This window comes from Urocitellus parryii, chromosome 2 (genome assembly GCF_045843805.1).
Source record: "Urocitellus parryii isolate mUroPar1 chromosome 2, mUroPar1.hap1, whole genome shotgun sequence".
In the NCBI taxonomy this organism is placed as follows: domain Eukaryota; kingdom Metazoa; phylum Chordata; class Mammalia; order Rodentia; family Sciuridae; genus Urocitellus; species Urocitellus parryii.
The window spans coordinates 100,330,757-100,348,070 of record NC_135532.1 but is presented as its reverse complement, the minus strand read 5'-3'; the positions used below and the strand labels follow the sequence as shown (position 1 = coordinate 100,348,070).

Below are 17,314 nucleotides of genomic sequence, written 5' to 3'. Positions count from 1 at the left end.
AAGTTATTAGGAGACATAAATTGGATAAGGCCTTATCTAGGCATACCAACAGGAGAGTTGGGACCTTTATTTGATATCCTAAAAGGTCCATCAGATCCAAATTCACCCCGCATATTAACTCCTGAAGCAAGAAAGGCATTAAAAATTATTGAAACATATATGGAAAATATGCATTTGGATAGAATTGATATAAGTTTGCCTTTATTATTTATTGTAATACCAACAAAAAATATTCCTACAGGAGTATTTTGGCAAGATGGTCCGTTATTGTGGATACATTTATCTTATTCTCCTAACACTATTCTTACTAGGTATCCTGAGGCTGTAGGACAATTAATACTCAAAGGAATAAAAGCAGCAAAGGGAGTGTTTGGAATTTCTCCCAATAAAATTATTACTCCATATACTATGGATCAAATTGATGAGTTAGCTAATGAGTTAAATACTTGGGCAATAATCATGTGTAAATCTAATGTTTCATTTGATAATCACTTACCATCTAATCCTTTGTTGTCTTTTTGGTCTAAGCATCCTGTAGTTTTTCCAAAAATGACAAGAAAAACCCCTATCATGAATGCTCCAAATATATTCACTGATGGGTCAAATAATGGTACAGCAGCAGTAGTTACCCCTGATCAAACTTTTACATTTTTAGTACCCAAACAATCAGCTCAAAAGGTAGAGCTTAATGCAGTTTTACAAGCTTTTGTGATGTTTAAAGATTCTGTATTTAATTTATTTTCTGATAGTCAGTATATAGTTAATGCTATAATATCCCTTGAAGATGCTGGTAGGATTTCCCCTTCCTCTACTGTTTTCTCTTTGTTTTCCACTATACAAAGTCTAATCTGGGATAGAAAAGATCCATTCTTTATAGGACATATCAGGGCACATACAGGATTGCCTGGAGCCCTTAGTTTGGGCAATGATTTAGCAGATAAAACTACACATGATATACATATTTTTTCTACTGTAGAAGAAGCTACAAATTTTCATAAAAGGTTTCATGTTAATGCTAATACTTTACAAAAGCATTTTAAAATAACTAAGGAACAAGCCAGGCATATAATAAAACAATGTCAAAATTGTGTGACCTTTTTACCACAAGTTAATCTTGGAGTCAATCCTAGAGAACTGATACCTAACCATATTTGGCAGATGGATGTCACACACTTGCCAGAATTTGGAAAATTAAAATATTTACATGTTACAATTGATACTTCTTCCGGATTCTTGATGGGCTCTCTTCATGCCGGAGAAAAAACTAAAGATGTTATAGCTCATTGCTTACAAAATTTTGCCACTGTGGGTGTTCCTAAACAGTTAAAAACTGATAATGGTCCTGGTTACACTTCTAACTCTTTTAAACAATTTTGCTCATCTTTTGGTATTACTCATATAACAGGAATCCCATACAATCCACAGGGACAAGGCATAGTTGAAAGAGCTCATCAAACTATTAAAACGTACTTATCAAAGCAAAAAGAGGGAATTGGAAAGGGGTATATATCCCCCAAAGATAAACTTAAAATAACCCTTTTTACTCTAAACTTTCTAAATTTGGATTCATCAGGACTTAGTGCTGCGGAAAGACATATGTATCCGAAAAATGTACATAAGCCTAAGGTACTTTGGAAAGATATTCTAACAGGACAATGGAAAGGTCCCGACCCAGTTATTGTCTGGAGTCGGGTTCCGTTTGTGTGTTCCCACAGGGAGAACAGCAGCCGATTTGGATTCCAGAGAGGTTAACCAAAACAATTTCTACAGAAAAAGAAGATGATTTGACTGAAATCCATAACAGCTGATATCCAGAGCTCCAGCTTGGCTATTCTTACATCTGCGACAGTGATTAACCACGGTGCCTTTTTTTCAATATCTATTTTATTATTGCATTTTTCCCACATCATAAAGTTCTGTTTTATTTTTTGAGCTCATACAAACCTAGGTTAATGTTTTTCTGATCAGTTTTATTTTTTGACTGTTGAGTTTTTAAACATTGCAATGGAGATTTCACCTAGGTAAAGCTACAAGGCCTTTACTATTGTCTTATATGTTGTATGTTATGTGCACACACTTCTGTTTTGTGTTGTATGTCTGTATGTGTGTATGTCCATATATCTTATATGAGGAGCGCTCATGAATAAATGGATCCGAATTTTTTTTTATTCACGTGATTTTAATGGTTTAATTTAGATTGGGTAAACAGCTGTTGAAAATTGTTTTAATATGTGAACAAATAAGGAGATTAACAGATCTGTTTGTTTGCTTTCACCTTTCCTTCTCATTATATTTAATAATTCTGTTCAGGATAATGTAAATTGTTCAAAAAAATTGTTTTCTTAATGCCTGTTGGAATGTTACATAATTTTTTTCCTAGCATCATTGCCAGAATTCCTATCTTCATCCCAGTGCCGGTGAAGACAAAGATAAAACCAAACTACAGCTTCTTCAGTAGCTATCACAACAAACTGTATAAACTGATGCATCAGTGAATAATAACTCAACAAGTAATGCTCAATCAAGGAGTAGATTTACTTTGGGAGGAAATGGACATATTGACAAATTCCTCTACTTTGAACTGCTTGCAGAACTTGCCTGGACTATGTATCACTTGTATGCATTATGAACTATCTGTTGGTGCAGCGAATTGTGGTAATGCTGGCATCTTTGCTGATGGTGTCACCGGTGGTACAATTTTTCAAAGGAGCCCTCAATTGGCTTGGTGTCATGGCATTTTTCATCTTCCTCCCTTCTACTAGTGATGGCCTAAAATTTGGGGGCCAACAGAGGTGAGGCAAAGAACCTCACCCCCCCACTGGCACCAAGGACAAATTTGGGGGCCAACAGAGGTGAGGCAAAGAACCTCACCCCCCCACTGGTGCAAAGGCCTATCCACAAGTATGGCTGTATGCTGGACCGGTAGTCAGTGACGGGTATGATCCGACTGCAGTGGTACCAACCTAAGACAGGAGGCTGACGCCTAGAGGTCAGTTCATCCGATGACGGGTAAGGACCATATGTTGAATTGGACTACCTAACAGGCATGGTCCCTAAGCTACATTACTTGTTGTTTAATTAAACAGAAGGGGGGAGATGCTGAGAGCCACAGCCGAGTCTGTATGGCCCCTGGCATTTTGCCAACAGTATTGATTGACAGGCAAGGCGTTAATATCCGCCTCTGCCGCTACTTTTGAGTTCTAGCGCTATTTTTAGTTCTCACGGGGATTCCCCGGGAGTTCCCATTGGTTGGCTAAGTGCAGGAGGAGGGATTTCCCGGGGAGATATTTCCAGCGGGGAGTTCCTGCAGGAGCCTCGTGGCTTTCGGGAGGATTCCCCAGGAGCGTGTGTGAGGTTTTTTTCTTGCAGTAAAAAAATAAAGTCTGTTCTTGCTTCAGTGGCTCGTGATTTGTGCCCAGCCAGACTGCGGCAATTATGAATTGAATTGCATTCTGCTGTCATATGTAACTAATTAGAATAAATAAAATAAAAAAAAATTTAAAAAGAGTCAACCTACCGTGGTGATATAGCGAGAGTGGAATTCTGGAGCATCTTTCAGGAACGTAAGGCCAGGGTGTGTATCCACCACATCCTGAAAAAGATCCAAAACTAAATTAATAAATCTATATTGAAAAAAACCCTATGGAATTTTTTACTTCCTGTAGAATAAGTTACAAGTTAAGCAAATTTGCCATTTATAATACTGAATAATGCACTTAAAATTTAATTAATACCTGAAGTCTAAATTTTATTGTAAGCATACTTAACACTGTATACACACTTAAGTACACTATGTATACTTACATTAAGTATACATAGTATAGTGTACTTAAATGTAAGTTAATTTTTTTAAGAGAGAGTGAGAGAGGGAGAGAGAGAGAGAGAGAATTTTAATATTTATTTCTTTTAGTTATCGGCGGATACAACATTTTTGTTTTGTATGTGGTGCCGAGGATCGAACCCAGGCTGCACGCATGCCAGGCGAGCGCGCTACCGCTTGAGCCACATCCCCAGCCCCAAGTTAAAATTTTAATTTAACTATATTTGGTGATTTGTGAATCAAATGTATTAGAGGTATATACCATATTCTAACACATCAAAAAATGTCAAGGATAGTTGGGCGCAGTGGTACACACTTGTAATCCCAGCAGCTCGAGAGACTGAGATAGGAGTTCCAAGCCAGTCTCAGCAATGGTGAGGTGCTAAGCAACTCTGTGAGTTGTTTCTCTAAATAAAATACAAAATAGGGCTGGGGATGTGGCTCAGAGGTTGAGTCCCCCTGAATTCAATTCACAGTACCAAAAAAGAAAAGAAAGGAAATGTCAAGGAAATTCATCTGACAGATTTTGATAGGGGTTGTTAAGTAATATTTACACAAAAAGGATGACAGAAGCCAATGAGAATGGTTATCTTTCTTTATCTAGAGGCATGAGAAAGTTTTGAAAACAAACAAATAAACAAAAAAACCCATGCAGTTAAAATCTATGTTAATGGGGCTGGGGATGTGGCTCAAGCGGTAGCCCGCTCGCCTGGCATGCGTGCGCCCCGGGTTCGATCCTCAGCACCACATACAAACAAAGATGTTGTGTCCACTGAGAACTAAAAAAAAAAATAAATATTAAAATTCTCTCTCTCTCTCTCTCTCTTTAAAAAAATAAAATAAAATCTATGTTAAATATGTTAACCAGCTAATGTCCATCAATTTTTATTAAAAGGGAAATGTGGACAAATCTGTTCGTAATTTAGAATTTTGTTTATTTTAAAATTTGTTATCTTGTTATCACTAACAATTATTATAATAATTAATACACAGAATACTGTTTCTATTTTCTAATTAGAAATTGAAAATACTTTATCCTAGAGAATCTATTAGAGATAATTATTGTTAAAAACCAGAGGCAACTATAAGGGCAACATAGATATAATCTATTTATTGGCTAGTCATCAATGGACAAACATTAGCTGTATCTCTTTGTTTCTTCAGAGCAGTTAGCTATATATATCTACCAATATAGTCTAGAACCAGGGAATCTTATAATTTCTTTTTTGTTTGTTTTTAAATCTAGAAACAATTTTGGACTCACAAGTAAGTTGCAAAAAATATTATGGAGAAATTTCCTAGGCCCTTCTTCTAACTTCCTATAACAACTCACAAACCATAGTTTAATGACTGAAACCAGGAAATGAATGATGATACAATAATAAACTATAAACCTTATTCAAATTTCACTATTTTTTTCTGTTCCAGTATTCTACAGTGCATTCATTTTTTTTCTATACTGAGAACTGAACCCAGGGTGTTCTACCAAAGGCTTCATCCGCAAACCCTTTTTATTGTGACAGGGTCTTGCTAAATTGCTGAGGCTGGCCTTAAACTTGTGATACTCTTGCCTCAGCCTTTGGAGTAGCTGGGATTACAGATGGTACTAAATGCACCACTGTGCCTAGCTGCATTTAGTTTTTATGTCTCATTGGTCTCTTCCAATCTGTGACAGGTCCTTTCCTTGTCTCTCATGATTTTGAATACATATATCCTCTATTTATCTTTTTGTCTGGTTTATTTCACTTAACATGCTGTCTTCTGGTTCCATCCAATCTTGCCTTACCTGCAAATGGCAAGATTTCATTCTTTGTGGCTGAATAAGCCTCTGCTGTGCCATGTTTTCTTTATTCATCCATCTCTCTTTTTTTAAATTCCTTTATTTATTTCATGTGGTGCTGAGGATCAAACCCAGTACTTCACATTTACTAGGCAAGCACTCTACCACTGAGCTACAACCCCAGCCTTTATTAATCCATCTCTTGATGGGTATCTAGGCTGTTTCCATGTCTTGGCTATTGTGAACAATGCCAAAGTGAATACGGGTATGCAAGTGTTTCTTCTGTATGCTGACATCAGTTCCTTTGGATGTATACTCAGTGAGGTACAGCTACACCATATAGAAGTTCTATTTATAGTTTTTAAAGGAATCTCCATACTGTTTTCCATAGTGGGTATACTAAGGATTCCCACCAACAGTGTAAAAGGATTATTTTTTTTCCTCCACACCCCTGCCAGCATTTGTTGTCGTTGTTGTTTTAAATATATATATTTTTAGTTGTAGATGGACATCTTTATTTATTTTTATGTGGTGCTTAGGATTGAACCCAGTGCCTCACACATGCAAGGTACATGCTCTACCACTGAGCAACAACCCCAGCCCCTGTTGTTGTTTTTATAACAGTCATTCTGACTGGGAAGAGATGGAATTGCTTTTCATATTTATTGACCATTTACACTTCCTTTTTCTTGAAGTATGTGTGTGGGTGTATATATGTATATACATATATATTTTTTAGAAAATTGCTCAGCTCCTTTTCCCATTTATTGACTGGATTTACTTTTCTGTGAGTTTTTTTTTTTTTTTTAGTATCTCTATTTTTGTTTGTTTATGTGGTGCTGAGGATTGAACCCAGTGCCCTTATGTTTGAGGCAAGTGCTCTGCCACTGAGCCACAACTTCAGCCCTTTAAGTTTTTAAAATGTATTCTAGATATTAATTATTTGGCAGGTGAGGAGCCGGCAAAGATTTTCTTTCATTCTTTAGGTTGTCTTTTCACTCTTCTGGTTGTTTTCTTTGCTGGTGCAGAAGTTTTTTAATTTCAGGTATTCTCATTTGTCAAGTCTTGTTTTATTTCCTGGGCATGGCAGCTCCTGAGAATGAAGGAATTTCCTTGCTAAGATAACCACTGGAGTCACCCAGGAAATGACTGCCTGTCCTAATATCTTGCGGGACTCTATGTTTTCTTTTAGTAGTTTCAAATTTTCAGGTCTTATATTAAGGTCTTTGATTTATTTGGTTGATTTTTTTGTACAGAGTAAGAGACAGGGGTCTAATTTCAGTCCTTTACATTGAATATCCAGTTTTTCCAGCACAATTTGTTGAACTTTTGGCACCATTGTCTGGAATCAGATGGCTAAAGCTGTATGGATTTATATCTGGGTCCTCTATTCTGTTCCACTGCTCTGTAAGTATTGTTTTTGTTATTAAGATTCCGTAACATGTTCTAAAATCAGATCTTATAATGCTTCCAGCACTACTATTTTTGCTCAGGATTGTTTTGGTTATTTGTGTTTCCACAGAAATTTTAGGATTATTTTTTTCTGTCTCTGTGAAGAATTTCATTGGCATTTTGATGGTGACAGCACTGAATCTGTAGACTACTTTTAGCAGTATGGCCATTTTAACAATGTTAATTTTCCCAGTCCAAGAACATGAGAGGTCTTTTCTAGAGTCTTCTTCTATTTCTTTCTTCAGTGTTTCACTGTAGAGGTCTTTTACATTCTTACCTAGGTTATTCCTAGGGATTTCTTTATGTGTGTGTACATGGGGGTGGTGGGCTACTGTGAATGGGATTGCTTTCCTGATGTTGTTTCCAGTGAGTTAATTATTAGGATATAGAAACGCTGTTGATTTTAGTAGTTGATTTTGTACTCTGCTACTTTATTGGACTTGTTTATCAGTTCTGAGAGTCTTTTGATGGCATATTTAGGATATTATTGTCAGGTCGGTTGCGCGATGACTTAGGAACAAAGCACCAAGCAGCCTGCGTGCGTGAAAGAAACATCAATCAGGCACCAATGGAAATGCTTGTCAATCAACAGGGTCTCCTGGTCAATCCTGGATCTCAGCCAGTTCCTCTGACCAATTCCAGTGGGACAAAGGACTCTAAAAACCCCTTTTCCTGTCCAGAGCACTTCCCTTCCTGCTGTAAGCCCCATGAAATTCCAGTCCGGTTGAGTCCCCACTGGTTACTACTCAGACCCTCTTCCTATCTGCTCTGTGGTTCTGATAGAGTTCTGCCTGGGAGTGGAATCTCAATAAAGCCTTTAAAATTCTGCCTCCTTTTGGTTGCCGCCATTGCCTGACCTTACATTTATGCGTATATAGAACCACATCATCTGCAAAAGTGATAATTTAAAGACTTCCTCTTTTTCTACTTATATGACTTTTTATTTCTTTCTCTTGCCTGATTGCTCTTCCTAGAATTTCTAGTATTGAATAAGAGTGCTGAGAGTAGACACCCATGTCTTATTCCTTAATCTTAGAGAAAATATTTTCAGATGTTCCCCATGCAATATGATGTTGGGTATGTGTGGAGAGTGGTGACAGTGACTGGGAGACCAGTGTCTGAGACTGGGGTCCCTGATGACTTCACGGCTGTGGCATATTTGGTGACTGGGAAAATTTCTGTGCAAAGGCATAGGATGCCTGGTTGCTATGGAGATGTCCTCCATGCTAGAGTCTTATTGGCTTCGACCTTATTCTCAGGCATGGCAGCTCCTGGGAATGAAGGAACTTCCTTGCTAAGATAACCACAATGTTTCATCAGTTCTGCTGCCCCTGAATCTGCCCACAAATTAGTAACTTTAAACAATGGACTTTCTTGAGAGTTGCAAAATGCTCCTAACATTGCACATTGCAAATGTAGAATGTAACTGAGGAAATAGTTGCATGCTATCGCTAACTCTGTAACTTTCATGAATATAAAGAATAATGCTTGCAGTCTTTAATCTGATTTAGACACATATATAATAAAGATTGCTGGTGTAATTCTTTAGACCTGCTTCTCCATCACAGAACAGCGCTCCACCTGACCCCAGCTGTTTTATCTTCAAGATCTGTATGTATGATTCTTTATTTCTTCCAATTGCTCATCACCCCTTGCCAGAACCTGTTCGTTTGGCTGTGCTGATCACGGCAGATATGTGTATGTCATATGTATCTTTTATTATGTCAAGGTATGATTATTTTATACTTAACTTATTCAGGGCTTTTATCATAATGGAATGTTGACTTTTTATGAAAGGCTTTTTCTACATCTAGAGATGATCATGTGATTTTTATCCTTGATTCTATTTATGTTCTATATTATGTTTATTGATTTGTTAAACCATTCTTGCATCCCTGGAATAAAACCAACTTGATCATAGTGTATGATCTCTTTAATGTGCCACTGAATTCTATTTGCCAGTATTTTGGTGAGGATTTTTACTTCTATGTTCATCAGGGATTTTGTTCTGCAGTTTTCTTCTTTTGTTGTGTCCTGCCAAGTTCTGAGAGCAGGATAATATTGGTTTTGTAGAATGAGTTTGGAAAGGTTCCTTCCCTTTCTCTTTTATAAAATAGTCTGAGAGCACTGTTTTTGGTTCTTCTTTAAAAGTCTGGCCAATTCAGCAATGACTCTATCCAGTCCTTGCCTTTTCTTTGTTGGGAGACTTTTTATTACTGCTTCAATCTCATTACTCGTTATTCATCTTTTAGATATTTTATTTTAGATGGTTCATTTTCAGTTAATCATATGTGCCCATAAGTTTGTCCATTGCTTTTAGATTTTCCCATTTATTGGCATATAGTTTTTCCCAATATTCCCTAATGATCCTTTGAATTTTAGTGGTAACTGCTGTAATGTCTCCTTTTTCATCTCTAATTTTATTTATTTGGAACTTCTCTCTCTTTTCACTAGTTTAGTTAAAGGTTTGTCAATTTTATTTTTCCAAAAAAACAACTCTTAGTTTCACTGATCCTTTGTATTGTTCTTTTAGTCTCTGTTTATTCATTTTTGCTTTCTTCTTTATTATTTCCTTCCTTCTCCTAATTTACAGTTTGGTTTGTTCTTGTTTGTCTAAGACACTGGAATCATTATTAGGTTTTATTAGGGTTAAGGAGCAAATAAGGAAATGGAAAGACATACAGAAACCAGCCAGAGGAGGATGCTGTTATTATCCCTTGGGCTAAAGTATAAGGGTTAGGAATGGAGTTAAGGGACATTAGAGGAAAGAGAACCATGGAGAAGAGGTTGTGGAATAGAAGCTGTATTATAGAGGGATAGAGTTACTGTGCTGAATAAAAGAGTGGGAAGAAATGTCAGCTTCTCCCCTCTCCCCTTCCATTTGCTAGCAGCATTTCTTATTGGCCAGACCCAACCAAAGCTAATCAGAAAAAGCCCAAAAGATGCAGTTTGCACAGATGAAAGCAGAGTTAAGAATGAATCTAGAAAAAAACCAGGGATAGTAGGAACATACCTCAACATTGTAAAAGCTATATATTCTAAACCCAAGGCCAATATCATTCTAAATGGAGAAAAATTGAAAGCATTCCCTCTAAAAAGGGAAACAAGACAAGGATGCCCTCTTTCACTACTTCCATTCAACACAGTCCTAGAAAATCTAGCCAGAGCAATCAGATAGATGAAAGAAATAAAAATGCAAAGGGATACAAACAGGAAAAGACAAACTCAAACTATTCTTATTTTCTGATGACATGATTCTATCTTTAGAAGATCCAAAATACTTCACCAGAAAACTACTAGAACTCATAAATGAATTCAGCAAAGTAGCAGGATATAAAATTAACACCCATAAATCAACTGTGTTTCTATACATCAGTGATGAATCAACTGAAAGAGAAATTAGAAAAACTATCCCATTCACAATAGTTTCAAAAAAAAAATTCTGGGACTCAATCTAACAAAAGGGTGAAAGACCTCTACAATGAAAACTACAGAATACTATAAAGAAAGAAATTGAAGACGACCTTGGAAGATTAAAACATTTCCCATGTTCTTGGATGGGCAGAATTAATATTGTCAAAATGGGCATACTACCAAAAATGCTATACAGATTTAATGCAATTTCCATTAAAATTCCAATGACATTCTTCATAGAAACAGAAAAAGGAATCATGAAATTAATTTGGAAAAACAAGAATAGCCAAAGCCATCCTTAGTGAGAAAAGTGAAGTAGGAGGCATCATGATACCAGACTGTAAATTATACTACAGAGCTACCAGTAACAAAAATGGCATGGTATTGGCACCAAAACAGACATGAAGACCAATGGTACAGAATAGGAGACACAGAGACAAACCTACATAAATACAAAGGTGCCATAAACATACCAAAAATCCATATGTAGCCAAATGAAATTAAATCCCTATCTCTCACCATGCACAAAATTCAACTCAAAGTAGATCAAGGACCTAGGCATTAGACCAGAGACCCTGTGCCTACTAGAAGAAAACATAGGCCCAACTCTTCATCATGCTGGATATTAGGAACTGAATTCCTCAACAAGACTCCTAAAGCACAAAAAGTAAAATCAAGAATCAATAAATGGGATGGTATCAAACTAAAAAGCTTTTTCACAGCAAAGAAACATCAAGAACATAAATAAAGATCCTATAGAATGGGAGATGAATCTTTGCCACCTGCACCTCAGATAGAGCATTAATCTCCAGAATAAACAAAGAACTCAAAAACCTCAACACCAAAACAACAACAACAACAATAACAAAACAACAACAACAACAAACCCATCAATAAATGGGCAAAGGAACTGAATAGGCACTTCACAGAAGAAACCCAATTGATGAACAAATATATGAAAAAAATATTCAACATCTCTAGTAGTTAGAGAAATGCAAATTAAAACTAAACTGCAATTTCATCTCACTCCAGTCAGAATGGCAATTATCAAGAATACAAGTAACAAAAATATTGGTAAGGATGTGGAGGAAAAGGTACACTCATACATTGCTGTTAGGACTGCAAATTGGCGCAACCCCTCTGGAAAGCAATATGGAGGTTCCTTAGGAAACTTGGACTGGAACCACCATTTGACCCAGTTATCCCCCTCCTTAGTATATACCCAATGGGCTTAAAATCAGCATACTACAGTGATGCAGCCACATCAATGTTTATAGTAGCTCAATTCACAATAGCCAAGATATGGAACCAATGTAAGTGTGCTTCAACAGATAAATGGATAAAGAAAATGTGGTGTGTGTGTGTGTGTGTGTATATATATATATATATATATATATATATATATATATACACATATACATACATACACACAGAAACACACACACAGATACACACACAATGGAATATTACTCAGCCATAAAGAAGAATGAAATTATGGTATTTGCCAGTAAATGGGTGGAACTAGAGATTGTCATGCTAAGCAAGTGAAATAAGACAATCCCAAAAAACCAAAGGAAGAATTTCCCTCTGATATGTGAATGCTAACTCACAATAATTTGGGAGGTGTAGGGAAGAATAAAAGTACCCTGTATTAGACAAAGGGAAATGAAGGTAAACAAGGGGGAATTGGAATAGAAAATATAGTAGAATGAATTGGACATAACTTTCGTATGTTTGTAGGAACACAGGAAGCACAACCTGTGTAACTCCACATTATGTACAACCAAAAGAATGGGAAGTTATACTCCATGTATGTATGATGGATCAAAATTCTCTCTACTGGAGCTAGGGTTGTAGCTCAGTGGTGGAGTGCTTGCCTGGTGCATGTGAGGCTAGATTCAATACTCAGCACCACATAAAATAAAGGTATTGTGTCATTCTACAACTAAAAAATATTAAAAAATATTCTCTACTGTATTGTCTAAAAAGAATAAATAAGAAATAAAATAAAATGTATCTCATGAAAAAAAAGGAATGCATCTAGAGAGTAAGGAGGGAAAATGAATAGAGAACAAATAAAACCTGAAATTTTATTAGCAATGTTGTTCAAATACTAAATATCTGAGATTCCACAGGAATGTGTAGTGTTGGCTTTTAGGTATAATGATACTGATTAAATAAAAAACCTATTAAGAATTCTCATTCTCATGTGTATTTTTTTTGTTATTGTTGTTGTAACAGGGACTGAAGCCAGGGGCACCTAAACACTGAGCCACATAAACAGCCTGTTTTTTTATTTTTCATTTAAGACAGGGTCTCACTAAATTGCTTAGAGTCTCTGTAAGTTGCTGAGACTGGCTTTGAACTTGTGATCCTCTTGCCTCAGCCTCCCAACCTGTTGGGATTACAGGCATGGCACCATTGTGCTCAGCTCATGAGTTTTTGTTTTTGTTTTTTTTTTTGGGTGGGGAGCAAAATCATACAGCAGATGAGTCTAAAGATAATAAAGCCCACCCTGCAAATTAAAATAAATTTGAAGGAACTGGACATAAAATCAGAAGCAAACTTCATCTTTTAAACATGAACAATTGTTACTGTAAATAAAAATCTATGCATATGCTATTAGAAATCAGCCTAATGGTTAACTTTAGGTATTTTATATGTATATATTTCCATAAAATATAAAAATAGCTATGATTATAAGTTTTAAAAAGCCATAACCAAGTCAATGTATTTCTATGCCTTTCAAATGATAACAGAAAATCAAATGATAACAGAAAATCTTCTTACAGATCTGAGATTAATTACATTTGAGACATCTTTTCCACATGAATAATAATATGAGTATATAACACATAAGGTGATATGTGTTAAAGTTTATTAAAGTGTCTTCTGTGTATTAAAGTTTCATAAACAGAAAAGGAAAAATGAGAAATAAACTACTGTTTCACTTATTTGATTCCATCAGTGAAAAGTTGCTCCATAAAGTGAATTTTCTCGATGAGTAAAAATAGTTTATGATAATAATACAAATTATTGATCTTGGCTGAAATCTGATAATAAGACTGGGGACTATTTCTCTTATTTCAAATTGCTCCTACAGGAGCAATTTGAACTAAGGGAAAACCTGTAAGAGGAGTGCTCTTACAGGTTTTGCATATTTTTTCTTTTTTACGTAGCTTTTCTTACTTCTAATAACACTTAGAGTCCATTTGGAAGATCTTAGGGAGTTTGATTCTAGTTTATTCTCTCCCTCCTTTATACTATAATTTTTCATTTCACATAAATTGGGTTTGAAAATCAAAAAACCAACCATTTTAGAATTATGCTTAAATCAAAGAGTCAAACCACACTGATTGAAAATCCTGTGGTTCATGACATTGGTTCTGGTTACTCCACAACCATTCCTTGTTTCCTACCAGGTTTTTAACTATGTTTGATGTCAGCATTCTCCATGTTGTATAAAACAGTTTCAGAAGGTAATTTCTATGGTTAGAGGTGGGTAGTTTGCTGAATGGCCCCTTTCTCCTGCTTCATTGAGACTGTAGCCCTCTTTTATCTGTTTTATGCTATGAGCTTTGTTTAACAAAGAGATTTTATTGCTAAAACAAGTGCAAAAACCACTTTTCAAGAAAACTTACTTATAGATTTGTATAGCTTAACTGACAAGTATTACAGTTGCAAATTTTTTTTAAAAAACCTCTGAAACTGCAGAAAAATAGAACCCATTTTTGAAAGGATATAAATTACCTGAAGTAAAGGGAAGAAATCCTCCTGTTCTAGAGAGCTGCAGCTGGGTTTTGCTAGAAGACAGATAAACTTAGAGGCATCATCATGATGGTTATTCAGCAACCTACAAAAGAAACAACTGCTTAGGAAGATCTGCTACTCTGAACCATGACTACAACATCACTGGTCATTTCAGTCTGATCTGAAGGCTACTTAGATTAAGAATCGAGTACTCTTTTCTTTTTTGGGGGCTTGGAACTGGACCCAGGGCCTTGTGATAGATAAGCAAGTACTCTACCACTAAGATACCCCCAGAACAAGTCCTTGCTTTTCAATGAATTCCATGCTTTTGATTTTGTTAAAGGAATATCTTAAAAGCTCAATAACAAAATGGTATATTATTCTAATAGAATGCTTCTGAGACTGAGATCAAAGAGTCAACTGAACTAGTGCAGATGAAATATGTGTTATTAAAATACACTGGGGGAGAATATCCATTCAGTTTAGTGCAGAACATTTGGAACCAGAACTTCTAAGCTGGCCATAGCAAGGAGGGTGTGATACCTCAGATGGACAACTATGCACTACACAAGGCATACAGTACCCAGGTTTACAGACCTTCAAGGTTAACCTGATAGGTGGCTTTTGAAATTAGACTCTGAAGGAACAGGCTTAAAATAATGAGTGTTCTATTAATTCTTCTCAGTTCCAAGAATTCTTATCTCCAACTATCTGCTAGATGTTTCCAATTGGGGACTACATTCTGATAGCAAAGCTGAAATACTGAAAATCAACTTTAAAATCTTTCTCCCAAAGTCAGTCCTTATCCTGGGCATCTGTTTTTTTTAATATTTATGTGTTTTTTAGTTGTAGTTAGACACAATCCTTTATTTTACTTATTCATTTCTATGTAGTGCTGAGGAACAAACCCAGAGCCTCACATGTGCTAGGTAAGCGCTCTACTGATGCCTACACTTAGAGGCATCATCATGATGGTTATTCAGAAACCTACATTTATTTTTGTAAAAATGGTGGTATCTTAGTTGTCTGGGTTTGACACTTTAAAGTCATTAAGAACTTATTTCTTTTCCTATTCTTTATAACCAATTAGTTTCCAATTTTCTTATTCTTCATTAATAATTTATTGAATACTAACTATGAGCCAAGTATTGTAGCTGGCCATGAGGATGTAGGGGAAACAAGAAAATAAGACACAGTGTTATGCTCTGTAAGGAAGTTCCAGTATAATGTTTAGTTATCAATAAAATTAAACTATGAAGACCAGCCATAACAGAAGTAATCTGAACGGGGTACTATGGAAGGACAGAGGAGGCCAGTGAGATTCCCCGGAAAGTGAAGTAGAAAGGAAGGGCATTTTGGTAAGGAGGAAAATAGGTACAAATGCCTGGTATGTGATGGGCAAGAGTAAGCACAGAGATGGTAAGAGAAAGGGATATATATGCAGTTAGGATCAAATCCTGGAGGCCTCTGAAGTCAGGTTAAGAAGCCAGGACTTTAGTCAACTCCACAAGAGAATTTTAACTTGAATAGTGACATTATAAGAAGTGCTTTTTTCCCCCCAGAAACATTAAGCAAGAAACAATGAGAACCTGAACATAGATACTAGCAGTGGGAGATGAAGAGAAAGGTGCCCATTACCACGAAAGGATGTGGTAGCTGACAGGTGTTGGGCATGAGAGAATTCCCAAGTTTCTAGCTGGGACCATCAGGTGCTTGGAATACAAGATAGGAATACTGAATATCCTGAGGAATTTTTCCACAGAATGTTCTAAACAATGGCTTATTCCTTTCTATTTCCATTGTACTATCAAATTCAAGCCCTTTTAAGTTTATGTTGAGACTGCCAGAAGAGAAGAGGGTCATAACAGGGTTCGGTACTCATCCAACCTTGTATAACAGATGATTCATCATTCTAAAACAAATATGGATGACATAATTTCCTTATTGAAAAATGTTCAGTAGCGTGTGTGCTCGTTCTTGCTCTCGCTCTCGCTCTTGCGCTCTCTCTCTCTCTCTCTCTCTCTCTCTCATAAGCATAAGCCTACTCTTGTGGGTTGATTTTAAATGTCTACCAAAAGCTCATGCATTAAAGGCTTGGTCCATGATGCAATAGTGTTCACAGGTGGGGCCTCAGGAGGTGAATGAATTATGGGGCCTCTGACCAAATCAACAGACTAATCCATCCAGAGCTTAATGGATTTTGGAGGAGAGGCAAAAAAGCTCTCCCTTTGTTTCCTGGCTGCCATGAGGTGAGCAGTATTGCTCTACCACATATGCCCAGCCATGATGTTCTGCCTCTTCCCAAGGACCCAGAAATTGATGGTGCCAAGTGACTATGAATTGAAACTTCTAAAACCATGAGCCAAAATAAATGATTCCCTCCTTTTAAGTTGTTTATCTCAAGTACTCTGTCACAGTAATGTAAAGGTGACTAACAGAAAATTGGTACAGGAAGTGGGGTTGTTACTGTGACTATTACCTGATAATGTGGTTCTGCTGAAATTGGCTCATGAGAGGGATTTGGAAAAGTTTGGAGATGTAGGCTAGAGACATTCCAAAATGCTATAAGGAAAGGTTAGTGGGCTAATTCTGGTGGGAGGTCCAAAGACAGAATACTAATAGGAATGCAGAGTAAAGACCAAGCTCAGGAGGATTCAGAGGGAAATGAGGATTCTACTGAGAATCTAACTAGAAGCCATTATGTTACCTTCTGGCAAAGACCTTGTCTACATTTTGGCCATGCCCTGAGACTTTGTGTAAGGCTGAGTTTAAAGGTGATGGATTAACTAATCTGGCAGAGAAAATTTCAAGGCACCATAACATTCAGGTTATGGCATAGATATTTCTGGCTGTTTTAGCCAGACTGACAGTGAGAATCAAGAGCAAAAAAAATAATGGAAAGATCTGATAAACTGGCACCTCAGCCAAAAAAGAAGTACCAGTAAAGTTGTAATCAAGGAGGATATGGTTGTATAAGAGATGAGTGTAATCAAAAAGAAATGCTTTGTAACAGGATAAGAGAAATCAAATCAGAAATACCCCACCCACCACAGGCTCAAGGATGTAAAACTCTTTCCAAAGACTGTGTTGAGAAGGGA

General features: G+C 36.5%; 1 protein-coding gene across 3 annotated transcripts in view; it reads right to left on the bottom strand.

Moving 5' to 3' along the window:
- Positions 1 to 17,314, bottom strand: part of Ppp2r3a (protein phosphatase 2 regulatory subunit B''alpha) — a 175,870-nt gene that overhangs the window by 74,446 nt on the left and 84,110 nt on the right. For all 3 annotated transcript variants that reach the window (XM_026384073.2, XM_026384076.2, XM_026384074.2), the window contains 2 exons: positions 14,217 to 14,319; positions 3,518 to 3,592 (listed from right to left, as the gene is read on the bottom strand). In XM_026384073.2, coding sequence (XP_026239858.1) covers positions 3,518 to 3,592; positions 14,217 to 14,319 — 178 coding nt within the window. The remainder of the gene's footprint in view (positions 1 to 3,517; positions 3,593 to 14,216; positions 14,320 to 17,314) is intronic.